At 36.1% G+C, this 24,894-nt stretch overlaps 1 protein-coding gene across 9 annotated transcripts in view; it reads right to left on the bottom strand.

The window, feature by feature from the left end:
• The window catches only part of LARP1B (La ribonucleoprotein 1B), a 119,378-nt gene that overhangs the window by 6,966 nt on the left and 87,518 nt on the right, over window positions 1–24,894 (bottom strand). For 5 of the 9 annotated variants that reach the window (XM_025874167.2, XM_073892248.1, XM_025874168.2 and 2 more), the window contains 5 exons: window positions 23,147–23,270; window positions 13,181–13,392; window positions 12,630–12,733; window positions 1,600–1,760; window positions 1,102–1,246 (listed from right to left, as the gene is read on the bottom strand). In XM_025874167.2, coding sequence (XP_025729952.1) covers window positions 1,102–1,246; window positions 1,600–1,760; window positions 12,630–12,733; window positions 13,181–13,392; window positions 23,147–23,270 — 746 coding nt within the window. Of the gene's footprint in view, window positions 1–1,101; window positions 1,247–1,599; window positions 1,793–12,629; window positions 12,734–13,180; window positions 13,393–14,105; window positions 14,160–23,146; window positions 23,271–24,894 lie in introns of those variants that run through there. The other 4 variants (XR_012378029.1, XM_073892246.1, XM_073892249.1 and 1 more) reach the window with 4 other exon arrangements.

The following is a 24,894-nucleotide window of genomic DNA, read 5'->3' as shown; positions in this document are numbered from 1 at the left end:
ATCGAGTCCCACATCGGGCTCCCTGCTTGGCAGGTACTCTGCTTCTCCCTCTGACCCTCCCCCCTCTCAGGTGCTTTCTCTCTCTCTTTCTCTCTCTCTCTCAAATAAATAAATAAAATCTTAAAAAAAAAAAAAACTTATCCTGAACATTTCTCAAGAAAACAAGGTCTAACCTGGTTGAAAAGAATGAGTTAGCAAAGAAGAGGGAGGAAGAAGAGAATATATACAGACACGCAGAGGCTAGAGCTTGTGTCATTCAGAGAACACGTTCTGTACCACTGGTTGCCCAGAGAACTAGAGCGCTAGCAGGAAAAAAATGAGATCTGATAGATGAGTCTGGACATATCATGAGAGGCTTTATTTTTTCTTGGCTCAAGGTATCTTAACAACTAGTTTAGCTCTAAGTATTTATCAATTTGGGGATGTGTATGCCTATGCAAGGGAAGTCTCTAGTGGTTCTTTCAAATTTCATTTGGCCTTTGTGCCAGCCCCTAAGATGACTCCAAATGATCCTACCTCCTGGTATTCACAATCTTGGGTAGTCTCCTCCTACCAGGTATGGTACGAGGGTTGGTCTGTGTGAACAATATAACATGGCAGAGGTGATGGTATGTTACTTTCAAGCACAGGTTATACAAGACACCAAGGTTTCCATCTTGGAAGTTCTCCATCTTTCTTAGATTATTTTCTCTGGATGAAGTCATGTTGTTAAATGCCTAATGGGAGGCTTATGTGGTGAAGAACTAAAGCTTCCTGCCAACAGCCATGTGAATAAGCTTGAAGAGAATCCTCCAGCCTGAGTCGAGTCTTCAGAGACTGCAGCCTAGTCAAATATCTTGCCTGCACATGAGATATCTAAGTCAGAACCACCCAACTAAGCTGTTCCTAGGGTCTTGACCCTTAGAAACTGTAAATTAATAAATGTTGTTTAATCTTCTGAGTTTGGGATAATCTGCAATGCAGCAATAGGAAACTAATACAACCCTCTCTCCAGTTATGTTGTGCTACTTTCATAGTTCAAAACTGGGCTACTTCAGTACTAGTTTTTATATTATTTTTTTGAAAACCCCTTAACTGTAAAAATGTGAGAAAATATTTGACCTGTAATTTTCTTTTGCATCTTCCCAAGCAAGTTGTCTAAATTCCTCATACATTTTTTTATTGAAGTGATCTCTGAGGAAAAAGGACCAGAAACGAAAGAGGGTATTCATTTCTTGGGACTGGCCAATTCCCAAGCGTTTTCTCTCTGGAAAAAGTTAAAATAATAAAACATTTTTTTGTTAAAGAAACTTATTAAAGTCAAAACAGCAGACATTTTACGTAACTTAAAATATTAATCTCCAAAATGTATTTGGGTTTCTTCTAAATAAGGGACAAATATTAATCCATTTTCTGACTCATTGCTCAAATTTAAGCATTCGTCAATAGTAACAAGAATACGCTAAACTTTATTTCTTAATGTATCTAAGCTACAAAACACATGAATACTTAAGGTAATTATAACAAAATAAAAAATATCTTAACCTGATATTAAATGTCACATTTTTTAATATTATATTTTAGTTTTAAACATAGCTACATAAAGGACAAGCATCTTACCACTTAGACATCTTCGACGATACTTGTGGTACACTTGTTGGGTAAAGCCATTTTCCTTCAAAAGTTCATGAGAAGGGTGCTGGAACTTTGGAAATGAATGAGGAGTACATCCATAACTTCCTACTAGTGGTGCACCTTCTGAAGGTGAAGCATTTGAACTGCTGTTTGAGGAGGGGGGAAAAAAGTCTTCAAACTGCAATATCAAGAACCAAGTGTTTAAACAATTTGTTCTATTTGTTTGTTATTGAGTCTGAGCACTGGAAAAGACATTAGTCCCTAAAACTAAACTAATGATGTAAAGAACTATATATGAATTGCTATTTATGTTTAACACACAGGTATATTCAGAAGATGATAAAGAATATGGTTATAAATTCCCAAACTAAAGCAGTAAGTAGAAGCAGTAGGTAATTGAATAGCTAGCTTATTCCTCTTCCAGATCATTATTAGTTTAGTTTCTTATGGTACTGGAGAAATTTTTAATTTTTATGAGTAATTAAGTAAATGATGTAAATTGGATAAAGGAAATGAGAAATAAAATTTGGCGCAAAGGTAATAATTTCATTATTTTTTTTTGCAAGACATACTTGCAATTCTGTAACATCAATTCCACTTCTGAAAAATCTCTGAAATTGGTCTTCTCCTTTTTGTCTGCACTCCATTATTCAAATATAGGCTTTCTTCCTCTTTCACTCAAACTAACTGGTCTCCTTGTTTTTCCAGTCTCCCTCCTCTATCCTACCACCAAAGTGATCTTCCTGTGTTTCGTTTTGTTTTTGTTTTTCAAAGTGATCTTCCTAAGCCACTGATCTAAATCAGTGGTTTTCAATGTGTAGTCTGCGACGATGCATGGAGGGGTTCCCAAGAACTCTTCAGAAAGTTTGCAACTCAAGACCATTTTTGCAAAAACACTAAGGTATAATTTGCTCGTTTCACTGTGTTCACATTTGTACTGATAGTACTAAAGCAATGGTGTATAAAACTGCTGATGATAATTGAGGCAGTGGCACCAAACTTTACATACTAGTGATTGTATTATTCACTGCAATGCATGTGCAAGATTTTAAAAAATACCAGTTTCAACTTAAGAGGTCCTTGATGGAGCAAAAAAAATTAACTTTATGAAATCTCAAGCCTTGAGTACCTGTCTTATTGTGTGTGACAAAATGGAACAAAAGCTTTAGTTTTGCAAAATGAGCAAGTTCTGGAAATGTTTCACAACAATGTGAATATACTTAACACTCCTGAACTGTACACTTAAAAATGGTTAAAATGGTAAATTTTTTTGTTTTTTTTATCATAATTAGAAAAAAATGGGGGCACCTAGGTGGTTCAGTTGGTTAAGCGTCTGACTCTTGGTTTCAGCTTGGGTTATGGTCTCAGGGTCCTGGGATCGAGCCCCACGTCAGGCTCCCTGCTCAGTTCCGAGTCTGCTTGCCCCATTCCCTTTGCTCTCCCCTACCTACCGCCACCTTCCACTCTCTCTCTAATAAATAAATCTTAAAAAAAAAATGAGATGAAAGCATAAAGCACTTTCGCAGCACTATCAAAGTACAATGGCTATTTTTATTGACTGAATGTTCCTTGAATTCCTAGCCCCTAATATGATGGTATTAGGTGGTAATTAAGTCCTAAGGGTAGAGTTCTGATGAGTGGGGTAAGTGCCCTTATAAAAAGAAACATGGGATAGCTTGGTTTCGTTTCTGCTATTTGCCATGTGAGGATACAAGAAGATAGCCATCTGCAAAGCAGGCCCTCACCAGATACCAGATCTGTTGGCACCCTCATCCTGGAACTGTGAGAAATAAACTTGTTATTTAAGCTACCCAGTCCACGGCATATGTGTTAGAGCAGCTCAAACTGAGACAGTTGTCTATTTTATTTTATTTTGTTTATCTGAGAGAGAGAGAGAGAGCACAAGCAGAGGGAGCAGCAGAGGGAGAGGGAGAAGCAGGCCCCCCACTGAGCAGGGACCTTGATGCGGCTCGATCCCAGGACCCTGGGATCACGACCCAAGCCGAAGGCAGACGCTCAACAGACTGAGCCACCCAGGTGCCCCAAGAGAGTTGTCTTAAGCCAAAGCACTTGTGTGATAAAGTTGTGAGCTGACCTAGTTGATTTTTTCATGGAACACCATTTTTAATTAGAAAACAACAAACAAATTATGGTTATTCAGACTTCATTTTGTGTCAGACATTTCCTTGAAAATGAACAAAATGAACCTGTAATGTCAAGGAAAACTGAGCTTTCATGCAAATATCAGAATTTTTGAAACCTTGTATTTGTCGCCATGAGCCTGATAGTTTCCACTAATACTTAAAGACTTTTCTAATGAAATCAGTGGTGATTTTTTTTTTAGGAGTTTGTGTATGCATGTCTGCGTGTATGGTAAAATATACACGATATTTAATTTTAATCATTCTTAAGCATGCTTACTATTCATCAACATTAAATATTCACAATGTTATATAACCATCACCACTATCTATACCTAAAACTTCTTTATCATCCCTAACAAAAACTCTGTTAAACAATAATTAGCCCTTTCCTCCTCCCTTCAACTCCCAATAATCTCTATTCTACTTTGTCCCTTTCAATTTGACTATTCAGGGTACCTCACATACAAGTGGGATCATATTATATTTACCCTTCTGAGTCTGACTTATTTCACTAAGCATGTTTCCAAGGTCTATCTATGTGGTTGTTGCATAAATTAAACTTTCATTCTTTTATATGGCTGAATAATATTCCATTAAATATATATACCATATTGTGTTTATGCAGTAATCTGTTAATGGATTTGGGTGGTTTTCGTCTTTTGACTGTTATGAATAATACTTCTATAAACATGGACATAAAAATGTTTGTTCAACTCCCTGTTTTCAATTCTTCCGGATATATACCTAGGAGTGGAATAGCTGGAACATATGATAATTTATGTTTTATCCTTTTGAGAAAATGATGAACTGTTTTCCAGTGGCTGTGGCATTTTATATTTCCACAAACAATGCTCAAAGATTCCAATTTCTCCACATCCTCACAACATTTATTTTCAGGTATATATGTATGTATGTATGTATGTATGTATTTAAGTAGGCTCTATGCTGGGCATGGAGCCCAATGTGGGGCTTAAACTCATGACCTGAAATCAAGACCTGAGCTGAAATCAAGAGTTGGGTGCTTAACCAACTGAGCCACCCAGGTGCCCCATATTTTCAGTTTTTAAAAAAATTATACACATTAGACAGCTCAGGCTGCCATAACAAGATACCACAGACTGGGTGGCTTAAACAACAGAAACTTATGTTCTCACAGTTCTGGAGGCCAGAAGTCTATTAGAAGGTGGAGGAGGGACAGTAAACTATCCTCTACTGAGAAGGCACTTTGAGACCAAAACACAAAGCAAGCTACTCAATACTATCTAGTTTTTTATTTAGGGCAACTTACTGCCAGGGGGATGGGGTGGACAGATGATCTCAGCACTATGCAGCTATTTTCCACAAAGTCCAGACCTTAATCTACAGAATTTACAGAGCAGAGGGATCATTGTGGTGACGTCAAAGGGTAGTCATCTAAAGTAGCACCATCTCTGTGCCAGAGGGACCTCTACTAGTTGTCTCAAGTGGCACAATCTATATACCTTCCCTCATTCCAGCTAGAGCACACAGTATCCTCCAATAGGCCTGGAACATGTAGCCCTGTGGAAGGTCATTGTGCAGACAAGAACAAGATGGAAGGCAAAAGATGGAGTCAGAATTGTCAGCACTCCTACAAAGTCCAAGATCAAAGTGTCAGCAGCACTGGTTTCTGGTGAAGCTTCTTTTCCTGGCTTACAGAGAGTCACCTTCTCAATGTGTCTTCACATGGCTTTTCCTCTGCATATACAGAAAGACATCCCTCGTGTCTCTTCCTCTTCTTATAAAGACACCAGTCCTATTAAATTAGGGCCCATCTTTATGACTTCATTGAACTTTAATGGGTCTCCTTAAAGGCTGTACTAGCTCCAAATACAATCACACTGGGGGTTAAGACTTCAACATATATTATTTATACTACCATCCTAGTAGCTGTGAAGAGGTGTCTCACTGTGGTTTTTGATTTGCATTTCTCTAATGACTAATGATGTTAAACATCTTTTCAAGGGCTTATTGGCCATTTGCATATCTTCTTTAAAGAAATGTCTATTCAAATCCTTTGCCCGTTTCTGAATTGGGTTTTATTTTAGTTGTCAAGTTTTTGAAGTTCTTTATATATTCTAAATATTAATTTATCAGATATTTGATTTATAAATCTTTTCTTCTATTGAGTAGATTGTCTTTTGACTCTGATACTATCTTTTGATACATAAAAGTTCTTAATTATGATGAAGTATGGAAAAAAGACAGTCTCTTCAACAAATGGTGGTGGGAAAACTGGACAGCCACATGCAAAGGAATGGAACTGGACCCCTTATACACAAAAATAAACTCAAAATGAATGAGAGACCTAAATATGAGACAGGAAACCATCAAAATCCTAGAGGAGAACACAGGCAGTAACCTCTTTTGACATTGGCCATAGCAACTTCTTACTGGACATGTCACCAGAGGCAAGGGAAACAAAAAGCAAAAATGAACTACTGGGACTTCAAGATAAAAGGCTTCTGCACAGTGAAGGAAACAATCAACAAAACTAAAAGACAACCTTTGGAGTGGGAGAAGATATTTGCAAATGACATACCAGATAATGGGTTAGTATCCAAAATCTATAAAGAACTTATTGAACTCAACACCCAAAAACAAATAATCCAGTTAACAACTGGGCAGAAAACATAAACAGACATTTTTTCCAAAGAAAACATCCACATGGCTAACAGACACATCACTTCTCATCATCAGAGAAATATAAATCAAAACCGCAATGAGATACCACCTCACACCTGTCAGAATGGCTACAGTAACAACATAGGAAACAACAGATGTTGGCGAGGATACGGAGAAAGGGGAACCTTCTTACACTGCTGTGTGGGAATGCAAACTGGTGCAGCAACTCTGGAAAACAGTATGGAGGTTCCTCAAAAAATTAAAATAGAGAACCACCCTCTGACCCAGCAATTGCACTACTAGGAACTTACCCAAAAGATACAAAAATACTATTCGAAGGGGCACATGTACCCTAATGTTTATAGAAGCAGTATCAATAACAGCAAAATTATGGAAAAAGCCCAAATGTCCACTGATTGATGGATAAGGATCATGTGGTTTTTATATATATACATACACACAATGGAATATTACTCAACTATAAAAAAGAATGAAATCTTGCCATCTGCAACAATATGGACGGAGGTAGAGAGTATTATGCTAAGCAAAATAAGTCAGTAAGACAAACACCATATGATTTCACTCAGGTGTGGAATTTAAAATACTTAGAGATATCTGATACCAAAACCAGATAAAGACTTAAAATAAATAAATAAATAAAAATAGGTTTTTAAAAAATCCAGCAGCATATTGAAAATATTATTCACCATGGCCAAGTAGAATTTATCCCAGTAATGCAAGGGTGATTTTCTTATGTTGAACCATATTTATTTTTTTAAGTAGGCTCCATGCTCAACATGGGGCTTGAACTCACAACCCTCAGGTTAAGAGTCACATGTTCTACTAACTGAGCCAGCCAGGTGCCCCTGACAACTGCTGGATTTCATTTGCTAATATTTTGTTGAGAACTTCTGCACTATATTCATAAGGGACACTGGTATATCATTTTATTTTCTTGTGATGTCTTTATCTGGTTTTGGTATCAGGGTAATGCAGGCCTCACAGAGTAAGCATTCCCTTCTCTTCAATTTTTTGGAGTCTGAAAGGGATTAGTGTTAATTCTTCTTTAAATATCTGGTAGAATTTACTTCAAGTGAAGCCAGTTGGGCTGGAATTTTCTTTGTTGAGGGATTTTTGATTAATGATTTGATCTCTTTATTCTTATGTATGGGTTGAGATTTTCTATTTCTTCTTGAATCAGTTTAATTTATATGTTTTGAGGAATTTGTGCATTTCTTCCAGGTTATCTAATCTGTTGATGTATAATTGTTCATACTATTCCCACCGAATCTTCTTATCTCTGTAAGGTTGGTTAGTTATGTTTCCATTTCCATTTCTGATTTTAGTTATTTGCATCTTCTCTTTTTTTCCCTAGCAGTCTAAAGAAACTTTGTTAGTTTTGTTGATCTTCTCAAAGAACCAACATTTATTTTTACTGATTTTCTCTGTTTTTCTCTTCTCTTTATTGTTTATTTTTGCTCTCATTTTCAACATTTCCTTCCTCCCTTCTGCTAGCTTTGGGTTTATTTTGCTCTTCATTTTCAAGTTTCTTAAAATATGTTAGGTTACTGATTTGTGATCTCTTTTCTTTTTAAATGTAGGCATTTATAGGTATAAATTTCCCTCTGAACACTGCTCTCCTTGCATTCCATTAAAATTTGGTATGCTGTTTTCACTTTCATATATCTCTAAGTATTTTCTAATTTCCTTTATGATTTCATCTTTGACTTATGGGTTAAAAGTGTTTTAATTGCCACATATTTGTGATTTTTCCAGTTTTACTTCTGTTATAGATTTCTACTAACTTCATTATATTGCAGTCAGAGAAGATACCTTATATGGTATCTCATTTAAAATGTACTAAAGTTTTTGTTTTCGCCTAACACATGGTCTATTGTGGAGAATGTCCTGTGTGTACTTAAGAATGTGTAATCTGTGCTGTTGTTGGGTAGAATATTCTATATGTATCTGTTAGGTCTAATTGGTTTATTGTGTTGTTCAAGTCCTCTATTTTATTACTCATCTTATGTCAAGTTGGTCTATGCATTATTGAAAGTAGTGTATTGAAATCTCCAACTATTCTTGTAGAACTGTTTATTTCTCCCTCCAATTTTTTGTTTTTGCTTCATATATCTTTTTTAAAAAGATTTATTTATTTGAGAGAGAGCAGTGGGGAAGGGCAGAGGGAGAGAATCTCAGGCAGACTCCCTGCTAAGCATGGAGCCTGACACAGGGCTAGATTCCACAACCCTGAGATCATGAGCTGAGCTGAAATTAAGAGCTGGATGCTCAACTGACTAAGCCACCCAGGTGCCCCAATTTTTGCTTCATAGATCTTGTGGGGCTGTTATTAGTTACATATATGTTTATACAATTAACCCTTGAACAATGCAGGAGTTAGGGGTGCTGACACCCTACACAGTCAAAAATCCACATGTAACTTTTGACTCCCTAAAAACTTAACTACTAATAGCCTACTGTTGACCAGAAGCCTTGCCGATAACATACACAGTTAACACATACTTTGTATGTTATATGTATTATATACTATAATCTTATAATAAAATAAGCTGGGAAAAGAAAATGTTATTAAAAAATCATAGGAGAAAATAAAATTATAATACTGTACTGGGGATCTAAGTATAACTGGAGTATATGAATCTATATTCATATCAATCAGCCTAGGATTTATTTTAGCAACATTCTGCAGATTAGGAACAAATATAATGGGAAGAGATCAGGGTTTATTCAGTTTGAGATGTGGAGCTATTAGAGGCATAAAATAAGTCTAAAAGCAAGAATCTAGAATTCAATGAAAATTTATGAGACAGAAAAAGACAAGAAAATTAAAATTTTAATCAAAAGATAATGCAAAAAAAAAAAACGAGATTTACAGCAGATGACCCACCTATTGGTATGATCACACAGTGGACTTAAATATAACTATGATTAGATTAATATGTTGAAGGAACTCGTGGAAAGGAGAACAACATACATGATACAGAATCTCAGTAGGAAAAGAAGAACTATTATTAAGAAGTCAAATGGTAATACAAAATATATGAAGCACAATATCAGAAAAGGAAAATTCCTGTGATGAACTTATCAGGAGACTGCACACAGCGAAAGTATATTTGAACATGGGTCAATCAAAATTATCCAACATGAATTACAAAGAGAAAAAGTAGAAAAAAAGATCAGATCATCTAAGAGCTGTGAGATACTAACAAATGGTCTAATGTACATGTAATTGGATTCCCAGAAGAAGGGGGAACAAACAACAAGAACACAGGGCAAAAAATACTTGAAGAGATAAGAGATGAAAATTATCCTAACTGAATAAAAGACAACAAACAATAAATCTAATAACTTGGATAAATACCTTGTGTGCCACACACATATATACATATATAACCGTATCCATACCTAGATCCATCAAAGAATTTTATACTCAATAAGAATATCTTTCAAAATAGAAAAAAATAAACTTCTCCTGATAAACAAAAGTTGACACAATCCACTGCTAATAGACCTGCACAACAAGAAATGTTTAAGAAAATGAAGAGCACTAGAATGCCTGGGTGGCTCAGTCATTAAGTGTTAAGCCTTTGGCTCAGGTCATGATCCCAGGGTCCTGGGATGGAGCTCCACATCAGGCTCCCTGCTCAGCAGGGAGCCTGCTTCTGCCTCTCCCACTCCCCCTGCTTGTGTTCCCTCTCTCGCTGTGTCTCTCTGTCAAATAAATAAATAAAATCTTTTAATTAAAAAAAAAAGTAAGAGCATTAGGAATGGTAAAAATGAGAGCAAATGTTTTAAAAATTTCTCACATTGGGGCGCCTGGGTGGCTCAACAGTTAAGTGTCTGCTTTCAGTTCAGGTCATGGTCTCAGGGTCCTGGGATTGAGCCCCGGGGATGTCTGATCATCTGGCTCCCTGCTCAGCAGGGAGTCTGCCTCTCCCTTCTCACCCCCCCATGCACTCTCTCTCTCTCAAATAAATAAAATCTAAATTAATAAATAAATAAAATAAAAATTTCTCATGTCTTTAAAATATAACTATCTAAAGAAAAGTAGTAACAAAGCATAGCACAGAGGATGGGAGGAAATGGAACTTTACAATATCAAGATTCTTATGCTATACATGTAGTGGTATAATATTATTTGAAAGTAGACTAAGTTGAAATGTATATTATGAACAGTAGAAGACCAGTAAAAAATAAGATATAACTGAGAAGCCAATGGTAGAGATAAAATAGAATTATTATAAAAACTCAACTGATCCAAAAGATGGAAGGAAAAAAACCAAAGATGAGATGAGAAAAGTAGAATATAAAATGGTAGATTTAAATCCAACCATACCCATAAGTACATTAATGTAGATGATCTAAACATATGCATGTTGATAGTGGACGAGGCTGTGGTGTGGAAGGCAAGGAATGCAGGGAGTATAAGGGAACTCTCAGTACCTTCCACTCAATATTTCCTCTGAACCTAAAACTACTCTAAAAAATAGATCAATTAAAAAAATTTAGTCATTATTATAAATACTTGTCTGTCACCCCTGTATTAAGCTCCAGAAAGGCAGGGACTGTAATTATCTTGTTCCCTGCTGTTTACTCAGTGCCTAGGAATGCACCCAACACAATGTTAAGCCCCTGCTTTCCTGATACATTTTACTTGTGGGAGAAGGTGGAGTGGTGCCTGGGAATGAATAAATCACCATACAGATGAATTATTAATAACAAAAGATATAACATAATAAAAAATGAATTGTAAGGAACATATTCCTAACTAAACATTCCATTAAATGTTCTAACTAAACTAAATGTTATTGACTAAACATCTTTCACCATTATTTGTTGATCTCTAAATATACTGCTCTGATTAAAAAAAAAAAAAAACAAAAAAACCCTGGAGGGGTGCCCGGGTGGCTCAGTCGGTTAAGTGTCTGTCTTCAGCTCAGGTCATAATCCCAAGCCTGGGATCGAACCCTGCATTGTCAGGCTCTCTGCTCAGTGGGAAGCCTGCTTCTCCCTCTGTCCATCCCCTTGTTCGTTCTTTCTCTCTTTCTAATAAATAAAAATCTTTAAAAAAAAAATCCTGGAAAATAAACTCTCAAAATCACTTAGAACACAATAACCGTAAGTATACAATAGGCGTGCAAAAAACATATACACATTTTATCTTTTAAGGATACTATATCAATGAGAACAAAATGTAGAAGTATCAAATAAATATCACTGGAAAGACAGAGGTGGAGATTTTCAAATCATGATAAACTCACTAGCTTTTCTTTCACTGAAGCTATTTATCCTTCCTGTCTAGTAACCAATCAAAGAACACTTTTTCCTGAAGCTAAGTTTTCATTTAGAAAGTTGGTCAGATAATTATTCTGAAAATATCTACACAAACACAAAATGTGTGTACAAGGAACACAAAGCAATTAGCAGCAAATCACCTCTGCATCCACTGTACAGGACAAAACATACCATATATTTTTTTTTAAGATTTATTTATTTATTTATTCATTTGACAGAGAGAGAGAGACAGCGAGAGAGGGAACACAAGCAGGGGGAGTGGGAGAGGGAGAATCAGGCTTCCCACCAAGCAGGGAGCCTGACGCAGGGCTCGATCCCAGGACCCTAGGATCATGACCTGAGCCGAAGGCAGACGCCTAACGACTGAGCCACCCAGGTGCCCCAAAACATACCATATTATATTGTACAACTGGCACTATCAAATGTTTGCTCTATCATCTCTTTTGAGGTAAGTAATAGTCTTTTCTAAAAAAATTAAAGCTAAAAGAAAAACCACTTACTACTACAGTCAGCTAATCTATTTTCCCCAAAAGGAAAAATTTCAAAATAACAATGTGTTTTATTTCCATATTCTTTATATAGTTTGAGTAGGTTGTTTAGCACATTAATTCACTAAGAATTAATGCCACTGAGAATCTGGAATCTTTCATAAACTTATATATTTTTTATCTAAGAGTACACATTTGTGGAAACTAGTTTAAATGGAAAAAAGATTGTCCTACTCAAGTATTCCTTAATGTACTTATTGGAAAATTGTCCCACTTATTTCCTTTCCTTTGGCTTCTTTTTAAAAACTATTTTCATTGTTCCATACTTTGCTAACATATAAATTTTTAAATATTCCAAATGCCTAATTAGTAACTGTTTTCAACTTAAAATCAAAAACAAAGCCATGTTTGACAAATATAGTACCTGACAGATGTTCTTGGCCCGTGATCTCTGGAATCCATTACCCAACCAACATGACACTCTAGAGGGGGATTTGTACTATGTCTTGTTTTTCTCTTTCTTGGACTCTAGAGAAAAAGAAGTCAAACATTGCAATTATTTCAGTAGTGTGAACTTCACAAGTAAATTAAAACCCTCTGACTGTAAACTAGCTCAAACATTTTCATACTGTGGATGACACATTATGAAATCACATGAAGTCACAAAACTCAGTATCTCACAAGTTACAAAACTTTAACAAAGAAGGTCCTTTGCTAGGTTTCAACACAAGGATTAAAGGAAATACAACTTAGTATGATTCATTATACCTTCTGATCGAAATTAATTACACTACAAATTGTAAAGAAGTTATTCCTTAACCTGAGAAAACATCACTAGGGTAAAATGCCACTTTTAAACGAATTCTTACAGGCTAAAATATATATTTAAAAAAAATGATAGAAACTAAAAAGTCTCATTTTGTAATGTTAAAGGATATAAAATGCATGCTTTATATTCCTGGTTGTTTTGTGTACCTTTACATCAATAGCTTTTGGTTCTTTAACAACAGGATAAAATCTTGGTGTTTTGTTTGGATCCTGTAACCTGGGTGTTCGAGGTGTTTTAGGTGTCCTTGCAGGATTAATTCTAGGAGATTCTGGAACTGCTGTGGGCAATGAATGGGCCATTGCTGCTGAAGATATTTCTGAAACATCAAACAGCTTCTGGGCTAATTCATCACTCAAATCTGCAAAACAAAAAAAACTAGCTAAAATGTATTTAGATGCTAAGAAAGTATTTTACTTGAGAACAAAGGTTAATTCTGAAATTTTCTACTCTCAAAGGTTTTTTCATTAGAAACATTTAATATGTAAGAATAAAAAATAAACACTTATCTGTACATCACCTACTTTACTAAAATTTAATTTTGTTATAGCTGTTTCTGACTTTTTTAAAAGAAAAATCGGCTGAAGCCCACTATATAACCTTCCCCAACCCCATTTCACTTTTCCTCCTCAGAGATAACCAGGCTTTCAAATTTGGTATTTTTATCTATGTAGTATCTATGTATTTTTATATATATAATAACATTATTTTGCATAATTAACTTTACACGAGTGACATCATACTACATGTATCATTTTGCAAGCTTTTACAGTCATATTTTGAGACTTAATTATTCAAATTCTACCACTACATACCTGTAAGCATGGCCAAAATCCAGAACACTGGCAATACCAAATGCTGGCAAGGATATGGAGCAACAAGATCTCTTATTCATTAGTGGTGGGAATGCAAAATGATACAGTCACTTTGGAAGACAGTTTGGCAGTTTTGTATAAAACTAAATATACTCTTACCATATGATCTAGGAATCAGCCTCTTTGGTACATATTCAAAGAAGCTAAAAGCATGTCCACACAAAAACTTGCACATGGATGTTTAGGTAGCTTTATTCATAACTGCCAAAACTTGGGACCAATGAAGATGTCCTTCAGTGGGTGAATGGACAACCTATGGTATATCCAGACAATGGAATATTATGCAGTGTTAAAAACATATGAGCTATCAAGCTATGAAAAGACATGGATGAACTTCAAATGCATATCACTAAGTGAGAGAAACCAATGTGAAAAGGCTACACACTGTAGGATTCCAACTATTCAATATTCTGGGAAAGGAAAACTATGGAAACAGTAGAAAAATCAATGGTTGCCAAGGGTTGGAGGTATGGTGGGGGAAATGTGAATAGGTGAAACACACAGGATTTTTAGTTTGTATGATACTATAGTCATGGATACATGTCATTATACATTTGTCAAAACCCAAAGAACGTACAACACCAAGAGTGAACCCTAATGTAAACTATAGACTTTGGGTAATAATGATGTGTTGGTATAGATTCATCAATTGTAATAAATGTACCACTCTGATGTGGGTTATTGCTATGAGGAAGCAGCATCCTTCACCAGATAGGTGATGATCATGTAAGCTCAGGGCAGGGAGAAAATGGGAAATCTCTGTATCTTATGCTTAATTTTTCTGTGACCCTAGAACTGTTCTAAAAAAAAAGTTTAAGGGAAACTTTATGATGAATGGATCAGGCCAATAACATTTAAACCCAATGATCAATCATAGCAGCAGCAAAAGAGAGCCTAAAAGAGGGCGCCTGGGTGGCTCAGTCATTAAGCATCTGCCTTCGGCTCGGGTCATGGTCCCAGGGTCCTGGGATCGAGCCCCAGATTGGGCTCCCTGCTCTGCGGGAAGCCTGCTTCTCCCTCTCCCACTCCCCCTGCTTGTGTTCCCTCTCTCGCTGTATCTCTCTCTGTCAAATAAAGAAATAAAATCTTTAAAGAAAAAAAAAGAGAGCCTAAAAGACACTGTATGATATAATTGGAAGTAAATAGCTCCTTCTAAGAAACAGTCTTGCCACCAGAGAAATAAAAATCCTGAATATACTAATCTTCTACATCTAAATACTAGTTCATAGGGAATAGAGGAGATAAAGGAACATACTGATCGACATGAAGATACAAACAGGTAAATCCGGATCATAAATCTTATGACAAATTAACCAGTTTCTTCAACGAGTCATTGGAATGGAAAAATTAGAGAAAATGAATGCTTACAGATTAAGAGTAACTTAACTGTCCTATTGATCAAATGGAAAGCATGTTTCTTTGTTCCTGATTCAAACAACCAACTTGAAAAAGATATATACTAGGGTGGCTCAGTTGGTTAACCGACTGCCTTCAGCTCAGGTCATGATCCTGGAGTCCCAGGATTGAGTCCCGCGTCAGGCTCCCTGCTCGGCAGGGAGTCTGCTTCTCCCTCTGACCCTATCCCCTCTCATGTGCTCGCTCTCTCTCAATCTCTCTCTCAAATAAATAAATAAAATCTTTAAAAAAAAAAGATTTAAAAAAAAAGATATATACTAAACATCAGGGAAAACCAAACATAAACTGCACATTGTGATATACAATGAAGTACTTGCAGAAGAAATATTTATTTGAATGAAATTAGATTCAACATGAAATACCAGAAACATATGGGGAACAAGGTACAGATGAAAAATGAATGTCAAACTATTAACAACTGTTGAAATTAGGTAAGATAATTACACTGGGTTCATTAAACAGTCCTCTCTACTTCTGATTTTATCTGAACATTTCCATATGAAAAATTAAATTTCAGTTTTATATTTATTTTATTCCAGATTTATTTACATGTAAATTTTACCCACCCATAAGAGCAGATATGTCAATTTTGTGAAGACTAGGACCTATAGAGTGTTATCTCAAAAGAAACATTTTACAAAATTTTTACAGCACATCTATACCAGTTTACAACATTTTGAGATAAAATTATCAAAAAAAACAAGATAACTGCAAGTACATAAAATATTTATAGTAGATATAAAAATTTTATTACTAGAAATATAAGTAATTAGGGAACAAGAATATATTAAAGTTGTTTTTTAATCAACTATAAGCCTAGGATGCTATATGAATATCATTTGGATGTTAAATCTTCTTAATCAAAATGATAGGGCATCTCTTGTACAAGAATGTTCAAAATAGCATTTTTCATAATAATGGAAGAGTGACTGTAAATGATCATGAGGGAACTCGCTAGCATGATAAATTGTTCTAAAACTGAATTCTGGTGCTACTATATAACTATACAAAGTCACTGAAACTCATGAAACAATACACAAATGGGTTAGTTTTATGGTATGTAAACCATACCTCAAAAAAAGCTATAAAAAAAAAAAACAAGACAAAAGACCAAGCCATCTACCCTTCAGGTAACCTCAACTGTCACTATCACACAGTTTCTGCTACAGGTTTATAAGAGAAGACTGATATTTCAGAGAACTAAGCTAAAGTACTGATTTTCAAAGTGTAGTTCCAATCAGCATCATCAGCATGACATGGAACTTGTTAGAAATGTATATGCTCAGGTCCCACCTCCACTTACTAAACCAAAAACTCTGGGTATGGAGTCCTTTGTTTTTGTTTTTTTAAGATTTTATTTATTTATTCATGACAGACAGGGAGAGAGAGAGGCAGAGGCAGAGGGAGAAGCAGGCTCCCCGCTGAGCAGGGAACCCGATGTGGGACTCGATCCCAGGACCTCGGGATCATGACCTGAGCCGAAGGCAGATGCTTAACATCTGAGCCACCCAGGCGCCCATCCTTTAATTTGTTTTAACAAGCCTTCCAGGTGAATGTGATACTTGCTAAAGTTTAAGAACCAATGGACTGGGGCGCCTGGGTGGCTCAGTCGTTAAGTGTCTGCCTTCAGCTCAGGTCATGATCCCAGGGTGCTGGGATCAAGCCCTGCATCAGGCTCCCTGCTCCACAGGAGAAGCCTGCTTCTCCCTCTCCCATTCCCCACTTGTGTTCTCTCTCTCACTGTCTCTCTTGCTGTCAAATAAATAAATAAAATCTTAAAAAAAAAAAGAACCAATGGACTAAGGGGTATGCTAACTATTCTTCTACTTAAGAGTTCCCAAATTTTATGATTGCCGAATCAAATCTTGGAACAGCTGCATACCTGAACCATATGAACCTTGTCCCTAGTCTTCATTGTCTTTATAGATAGGAATGCCTTTATAAAACCAAAACTTAATATTATGCTGTTGGTGTTCAATGAAGACTGATAATAAAACATGCTACATGAGGACTGCCAAATTTAGTTTCTTTTAAAAATAAAATGCCTTTGAAGCAGGACTAAGCAAATGTTTTCTTTTCCTTTCTTTTTTTTTTTTTTTTAAGATTTTACATATTTATTTGACACAGAGAGAGAGATAGCAAGAGCAAGAACACAAGCAGGGGGCCCAGGCGCCCCAAGCAAATGTTTTCTATAAATGCAAGACAGTATATATTTTTGGCTTTTCAAGTTATAAAGTCCTTATTGAAACTACTCAACCCTGTCATTGTAACACAGCCACAGACTACATGTAAATAAAGGTATGGCCAGATTAGACCATGGTAGGCCAGTTTTGACTCATCATGTACTGTCCACTGTATGAGAGCAGTTAGATATAAATCCAAATACTGGATTTATACTTTGCTTACAAAAGAAGTCATTACAACTATATTCCATGTATTCAATAAGGTAGAGGAAAGTATAAACATATCAAAAAGAAATAAAGATAATAATAACTAAACTTTTAGAGAAGAAAAACATAAAAGCTGAGATTAAAAATGCACTGAATGGGTATAAAAATATATTAAACATTGCAGAAGAAAAGACTGATGAACTTGAAGATATAGGAGTAGAAATAATCCAAACAAAAAAAAAAAAATCAGAAACCATGGAAGCCAGAAAGAACTGCATGACAGTTCTAAAGTGCTCAAAGTGGGGTGCCTGCATGGCTCAGTCAGTTGAGGGTCCTACTCTTGATTTTGGCTCAGGTCATGATCTCAGGGCCGTGAGACTGAGCCCTGAGTTAGGCTCCATGCTCAGTGGGGAGTCTGCTTAAGATTCTCTCCCTCTCTCTCCCTCTCCTTCTGCCCCCTCGCCCCTGCTCACAGGTATGCACTCGCTCGCTCTCTCAGGTAAATAAATCTTTAAAGTGCTGAAAGAAAAGAACTATCAATCCAGAATTCTATATCCAGTGAAAACATCATTTGGTAATGAAGGTGAAATAAAGACATCATCAGACAAAGGAAAACTAAGACAAACCAAAGCCAGCAGAATTGCCCTCAGAGAACTGCTAAAGAAAGTATTTCTGACAGAAGGAAATGATTTAAGAAGGAAACGTGGAACATCAAAAGTAGAGGAAGACCAAGAGAAATGGTAAGAATCTTGATATGTGTGTTTTCCTTTCAAATTCTTTAAAATACAGTTGGTAGTTAAAAGTGAAAAAGTCTAACTTTGATGGGATTTTCAGTGAATGAAGATATGACCATAGCATAAACACACTGAAAATAAGGTTTCTACATTCCTACTGAAGTAGTAAAATATTTCTCAATAAACTTCTCAATGAAAAGTATGTGTTTGGCAATCCCTAGAGCAACCATTAAAATAAATTATAAAATAATTATACAAAAAAGGCCATATATAGCCAAACTTAGCAGAGATAAATTAAAATGAAAAGGAAAAAAAACTCCAGAAAATCCAGGGAGGGCAGAAAAAGGAAAACAGAGAAACAAAAAGCAGAGAACAAACAGAAAACAAACAGTAAATGATGGTTCTAAATCCAAATATATCAATAATTACTTCAATGTAAACAGTTTAAAACACACCAGTTAAAAGACAGATTGTCAGACTGAATAAAAAAAACATGACCCAACTCCCCTTACGCCTATCAGAATGGCCAAAATAAAAGAGACAAGAAACAACAAGTGTTGGTGAGGATGTGGAGAAAGAGGAACCCTCTTGCTGGTGGAAATGTAAATTGGTATAGTCACTGTGGAAACACAGTATGGAAGTTCCTTGAAAAATTAAAAACAGAAATATCATATGATCCAATAATTCTACTCCTGGGTATTTACAAAAAGAAAAAAAACAACCTAATTTGAAAAGATATATGCACACCCTCCTTGTTTTACTACAGCATTATATACAATAGCCAAGATATGGAAGCAAACTAAGTGTCCACACATAGATGAATGGAAGGAGAAGATGTGGTATATATACCACACACGATGGAGTATTACTTGGCCATAAAAAGGGATGAGATCTTGCCATTCGTGACAATGTAGAAAGAACTAGAGGATATTATGCTAAGTGAAATAAGTCAGATAGAGAAAGACAAATACCATATCATTTCACTTATATGTGGAATATAAAAAACAAATGAATAAACAAACAAAAAGAAGAATCAGACCTATAAACACAGAAAACAAACTGACTATTGCCAGAGGGGTGGGGGCTGGGAGGATAGGAAAAATGGGTGAAGAAAAAGTGAGGAGGAGATAGAGGCTTCCAGTTATAGAGTAAGTCACGGGAATAAAAGGTACACCATAGGGAATATGGTCAATGATACTGTAACAGCACTGTATGGTGACAGATGGTAGCTACACAGGTGGTAAGCATGGCATGATGTAGAGATACTGAATCACTATGTTGTACACCTGAAACCAATGTAACCTGTGTGTCAACTATACTCAAATAAAAGAGTTTTTTTAAAAAGATGACCCAACTATATGCTATCTATAACAAACTAAATAGGTAGGTTAAAGTAAAAGAATGGGAAAAAAATATACTATATATCATGCAAACAGTAATCAAGGGTGCCTGGGTCACTCGGTCGTTAAGCATCTGCCTTCAGCTCAGTGGTCCTGGTCCCAGGGTCCTGGGATCGAGCCCCCACATCGGGCTCCCTGCTCAGTGGGAAGCCTGCTTCTCCCTCTCCCACTCCCCCTGCTTGTGTTCCCTCTCTCGCTGTGTCTCTCTCTGTCGAATAAATAAATAAAATCTTAAGAAAAAAAAAAGTTGAAAAAAAAAGTTAAAAAAAACAAAACTCAATAAAAAATACATATCAAAAGATTTGAGCAGGGCGCCTGGGTGGCTCAAATGGTTAAGCATCTGCCTTTGGCTCAGGTCATGATCCCAGGGTCCTGGGATCGAGTCCCGCATCGGGCTCCCTGCTCCTTGGGAGCCTGCTTCTCCCTCTGCTTCTCTCTCTCTCTCTCTCTCTCCCTCTGTCTCTGATGAATAAATAAATAAAATCTTTAAAAAAAAAAAAAGATTTGAGCAGATACTTCACCAGATATACTGATGTCAAATTAGCACACAAAAAGATACTCAACACTTTTAGTCACAATGAGATACTACTACGTATCTATTAGAATAGCAATTTTTTTGGGCGCCTGGGTGGCTCAGTTGGTTAAGCAACTGCCTTCGGCTCAGGTCATGATCCTGGAGTCCCGGGATCGAGTCCCACATCGGGCTCCCTGCTCAGCGGGGAGTCTGCTTCTCCCTCTGACCTTCCCCCTCTCATGTGCTCTCTCTCTCTCTCATTCTCTCTCTCAAATAAATAAATAAAATATTTTTAAAAAGTAAAAGTTTATAGTGGCTAACTGAATAAAAATTTTTTTAAAAAAATAAAAAAAGTTTAAAGAAATTTAAAAGAAGTAACCTTTCAGTATTCACAGTAATAGTATTATTTAATATTATTAATATTAAATCCTAAAACTATTATCAAAGGATAAACAAGTAAATAATCCTGCTACTGTGGTTAGGAACACAAGATTTTTTTTCACATAAGTAAAAAGCAGTACACACACAAAATCAAACAAATCAAAATTAAAACCTTTAATCGTAAAGTGGAACAGAACATATCAACATGAGTTTATAATCAAAAAAGCCTAGAAACAATACCAACTCAGTAGCAACTCAAGTACTGACAAAACTTATCGTCATGCCCGGTGGCAAACAAAACAGTTAACGGTCTAACTCCATTATCAGAGAAGAAAGCAATGAAAGGTGGACTTGGAGCTAAAAGCCAATAAACTGACAAGCAGCAAAAGTATATCAATAAGAATAACTACAATAGGGGCACCTGGGTAACTCAATCAGTTAAGTGTCTGCCTTCAGCTCAGGTCATGATCTCAGAGTCCTGGGATTGAGTCCCGCATCGGGCTCCCTGCTCAGTGGGGAGTCTGCTTCTCTCTCTCCCTCTGTTTCTCCCCACCACCCTCCCCTCGTGCTCTCTCCCTCTCTCTCAAATAAAATCTTTAAAAAAATTAACTACAACAGAGTAAAACACATCTAATGCATTTATGAAACCGTAACGATAATTTAAAATGAACAAAAAAACTAAACCTCATTGGTGATCAATGAAAGATGTTAGGGAACCAGCTCATTACTTTGAAAACTAGTGAACAAAGAGAAAAAATTGAGCACTTATTCTCCTTCCTGTAAGAACTCTATCTCAGGATAAACAAATAATCAATTAGGGGGATTTTTCTTTATGAAGTATTCTATCTACTAAATTTAAGAAGCAATGATAAAAACAGATGAATCACCATTTTGTAGCCCCTTGTGACATAAAAGCTCCAAGCAATTATTATCAATGGCTATTAAGGCCACAACGAGAGAGACAATTGAGAATTATGTGCCTCCTGGCAAAAATATTCAATAATTACCTATGACATATTCTCGCAAAAATTTAAGCCTCAATCTGATCAAGCCTCTGTATCACAATAACTGTTACAGAAAATTCAGGACCAGAGAACAGGCTGAATGAAACCATGGCGATGCAATCAGCAAAATCCAAAATGTGAGAGATTCTACAGGACAACAACCTAGTTCCTTCAACAATAAATTGCAAGGAAAAGAATTACTTTGAACCTATAGATTAAACGAGACAAATCAACCTGGAAATGTTCAAACTTACATGGATCCCAATTTTTTTTAAATGACAATTGAAGAAATGTGAGCACTAATTAGATATTTGATATTAAGGAATTAATATTAATTTTAGATGTGATAATGATATATGTTATGTGTTTAAAAGAGTTCTTTTTAGGGGCGCCTGGGTGGCTCAGTTGTTAAGCATCTGCCTTTGGCTCAGGTCATGATTCCAGGGTCCTGGGATCGAGCCCCACACTGGGCTCCCTGCTCAGCGGGAAGCTTGCTTCTCCCTCTCCCACACCCCCTGCTTGTGTTCCCTCTCTCGCTGTGTCTCTCTCTGTCAAAAAATAAATTAAAAAATCTTTAAAAAAAATAAAAGAGTTCTTTTTAAAGACACATACAAAAAGACATAGGAATGAAAAAATATTAATAATAATTATTAGAAGTCTGCTTCAAAATTATCCAGTGGGAGTAAAGACAATGAGTGGAGCTGAGATGAAACAAAACTGGCTATGAAATTAAGTAGCAAATGGGTACATGGGGGTTTCATTACATTATACAATTTGTTTTATTTTGGCATATGCTTGAAGCTTTCCAAATTAAAAGTTTTTCTTTAACCTGCCTTCATAAAAACTGTAACAAAATCCCTTACACTTGACTGAAAATGTCTGATTCAATTTATGTATCTCCCAAATATATTTATATGTTCACACTAAGCTAAGGCCTTAGGACAAAAGAATGATGTTAATGGTATATTTTAAGGAATCAGCAAGTCAGCGAAAAATTTTATTTCAAAAAGAGAAACATTCCCAGCAATCTCAAAATCAAATGAGACACATAAAGAACCAACCAATTCTACTTGCTTTTCAGTAAGCATCTGGGTTTGAACATGATCTGCTGTTACAACAGATGACTCCTAGATCACCTCTGTGATTACCTGCCTAGTCACCAAGAGCAAGGTGGGATTATACTATAAGGCTGACTTACCAAATTTACAGTCTGTACTTTGAAGTCTCTAAAATGTTTTGAAGTTCACCAAAGGATAAATAAAAGTTGAGTTTTAAAATTCTAGTCTTTTACCAGATACCTAAATGTTTTCCACAGATAGAAAAAAAGAAAACTTTTAAAACAATTTAGAACTGCTTTAATACTATTCAGAAAGTACTACATAGAAAAGCAGATTTACATACCTTGCCTGGACTGTGAAGGTGTTACAGGAACTTCTTGGTTTGGCTCAAAAGGAAGTTCAGGTGTTAGGTTTTCAAACTGCTCTTTACTAATGAGATTTAGCTTCTTAAAGTTCTCAACTTCTTGCTGAAGTAGAATGGAGGAATCTAATTACTAAACTGGCTAGTAGAGTGACCAGCAAACAATAATTGTTACCAATCTCAAAAAACGAGTTTACAACAGAATAAAAAATTTCCTAATAATCTAGCATTATACTTATTAACAATTAATGTTCAGAATCTAAAAGAGGAACAGAGAACCCCAAAGTCTTATGAATATTATAATTAAAATACATTGTAAGAGCATACATTCTAATCATTCATTATTTGTTGAGCATTTACACACAGGTCCACTAGGGTATTATAGAGGTTACAAAGTAATCTAATAATGTATGTTCCCTACTCTTAAGGAATTTACAACTTAGATGGAAAAAAAGAAAGGTACACATAAAAATTAATAATATTAGGCAGCATATGAAAAATTGTTAATATTTAGTATAAGAATTGAGATCATCAGGGAGGCATCACAGAAGAGATGGGACAAGAATGAGAAATTTAGAGAAAGGGAAAAGCATTCCAAATCAGGTAATGCGAGCAAAGATGAGAAGCTTGGAATAAGCAACCATTTATTAGAAAATAATTCAGTTAATGAGAGGTGTAGAATCAATGGCAAAAAGGCCTGATACAGAAATGGGAGAAAGCTATTAGAAGACCTTTATACCAGGCCAAGAAGTTTTCACTTCATTTTCTAGTAATGGGAAACATGTGATGATAAATCTAGATGGCCCTGGAGGCTCATTTCCAAACCCCATTTATAAGGTTAGCAGCAAGAAGACTTAGTAGGTTTGAGTTTTTTGAGCTTGAAGGAAGAAGAGGCCATCCCTGCCTCATGGACTGTTGAAGCTTCCCCTTTCTAACAACTGTTACATAGTCACTTAGATGTTCTCTGCCCCAACCTACATATATATAGAGAGGATTACAGAGTGGAGGTCAGTCTCTAGTGTAAGGTCATTTGGCCATGGTGCATTACGACCATTCATGCCTGGCCTAAGCTGTGAAATAAAAAGAGTTTGAGAGACTCCCTGCACTCTACTACTTTTTGTTAAGTTTCCTCTAATAAACCCTATATCACACCTACATCACTCAGTGCTAATGGGTCCATGACCCATTACAGAACAACATCCAAAGAGGATTTTAGCAGGTAAAAAACATAACAAAACTGTGAGATGGACCAAACTAAAAAATATCATCATTACAAAACAGTCATAGTACCTTGCTCTTAACAGCTAACCAAATAATCTTTCCCTTGTGCCTTCAAACATGAATAACTGTCAGCTCACACCATTCATTAGATCCTACTAGTCTTTTAAACTAGGATCTATCATGTTTTCATGAAAATACATTTAATGATTACTTCAGGGGCGCCTGGGTAATTCAGTTGGTTAGGGGTCTGCCTTCAACTCAGGTCATGATCCTGGGATGTTGGGATAGAGCCCCGCATCGGGCTTTCTGCTCAGCGGGGAGTCTGCTTTTCCCTCTGCCTGCCGCTCCCCCTGCTAGTGCTGTCAAACAGAAAAAATCTTTAAAAAAAAATGATTACTTCAGCTTTTGTACCTATACCAATACTGCGTTCCCAAAAGTCTTCAATAAGTTCTTCAAGCTAATTCAGAGTCATTACTCCTCACGGTCCCTTATCTTATTAGCAATTCCTA

The sequence above is a fragment of the Callorhinus ursinus genome, unplaced genomic scaffold, assembly GCF_003265705.2.
Source record: "Callorhinus ursinus isolate GAN/ISIS: 27379988/994484 unplaced genomic scaffold, GSC_fseal_2.0 scaffold4, whole genome shotgun sequence".
Classification (NCBI taxonomy): Eukaryota; Metazoa; Chordata; class Mammalia; order Carnivora; family Otariidae; genus Callorhinus; species Callorhinus ursinus.
Note: the sequence above shows the minus strand (reverse complement) of the source record. Positions and strands in the feature narration are given on the sequence as shown.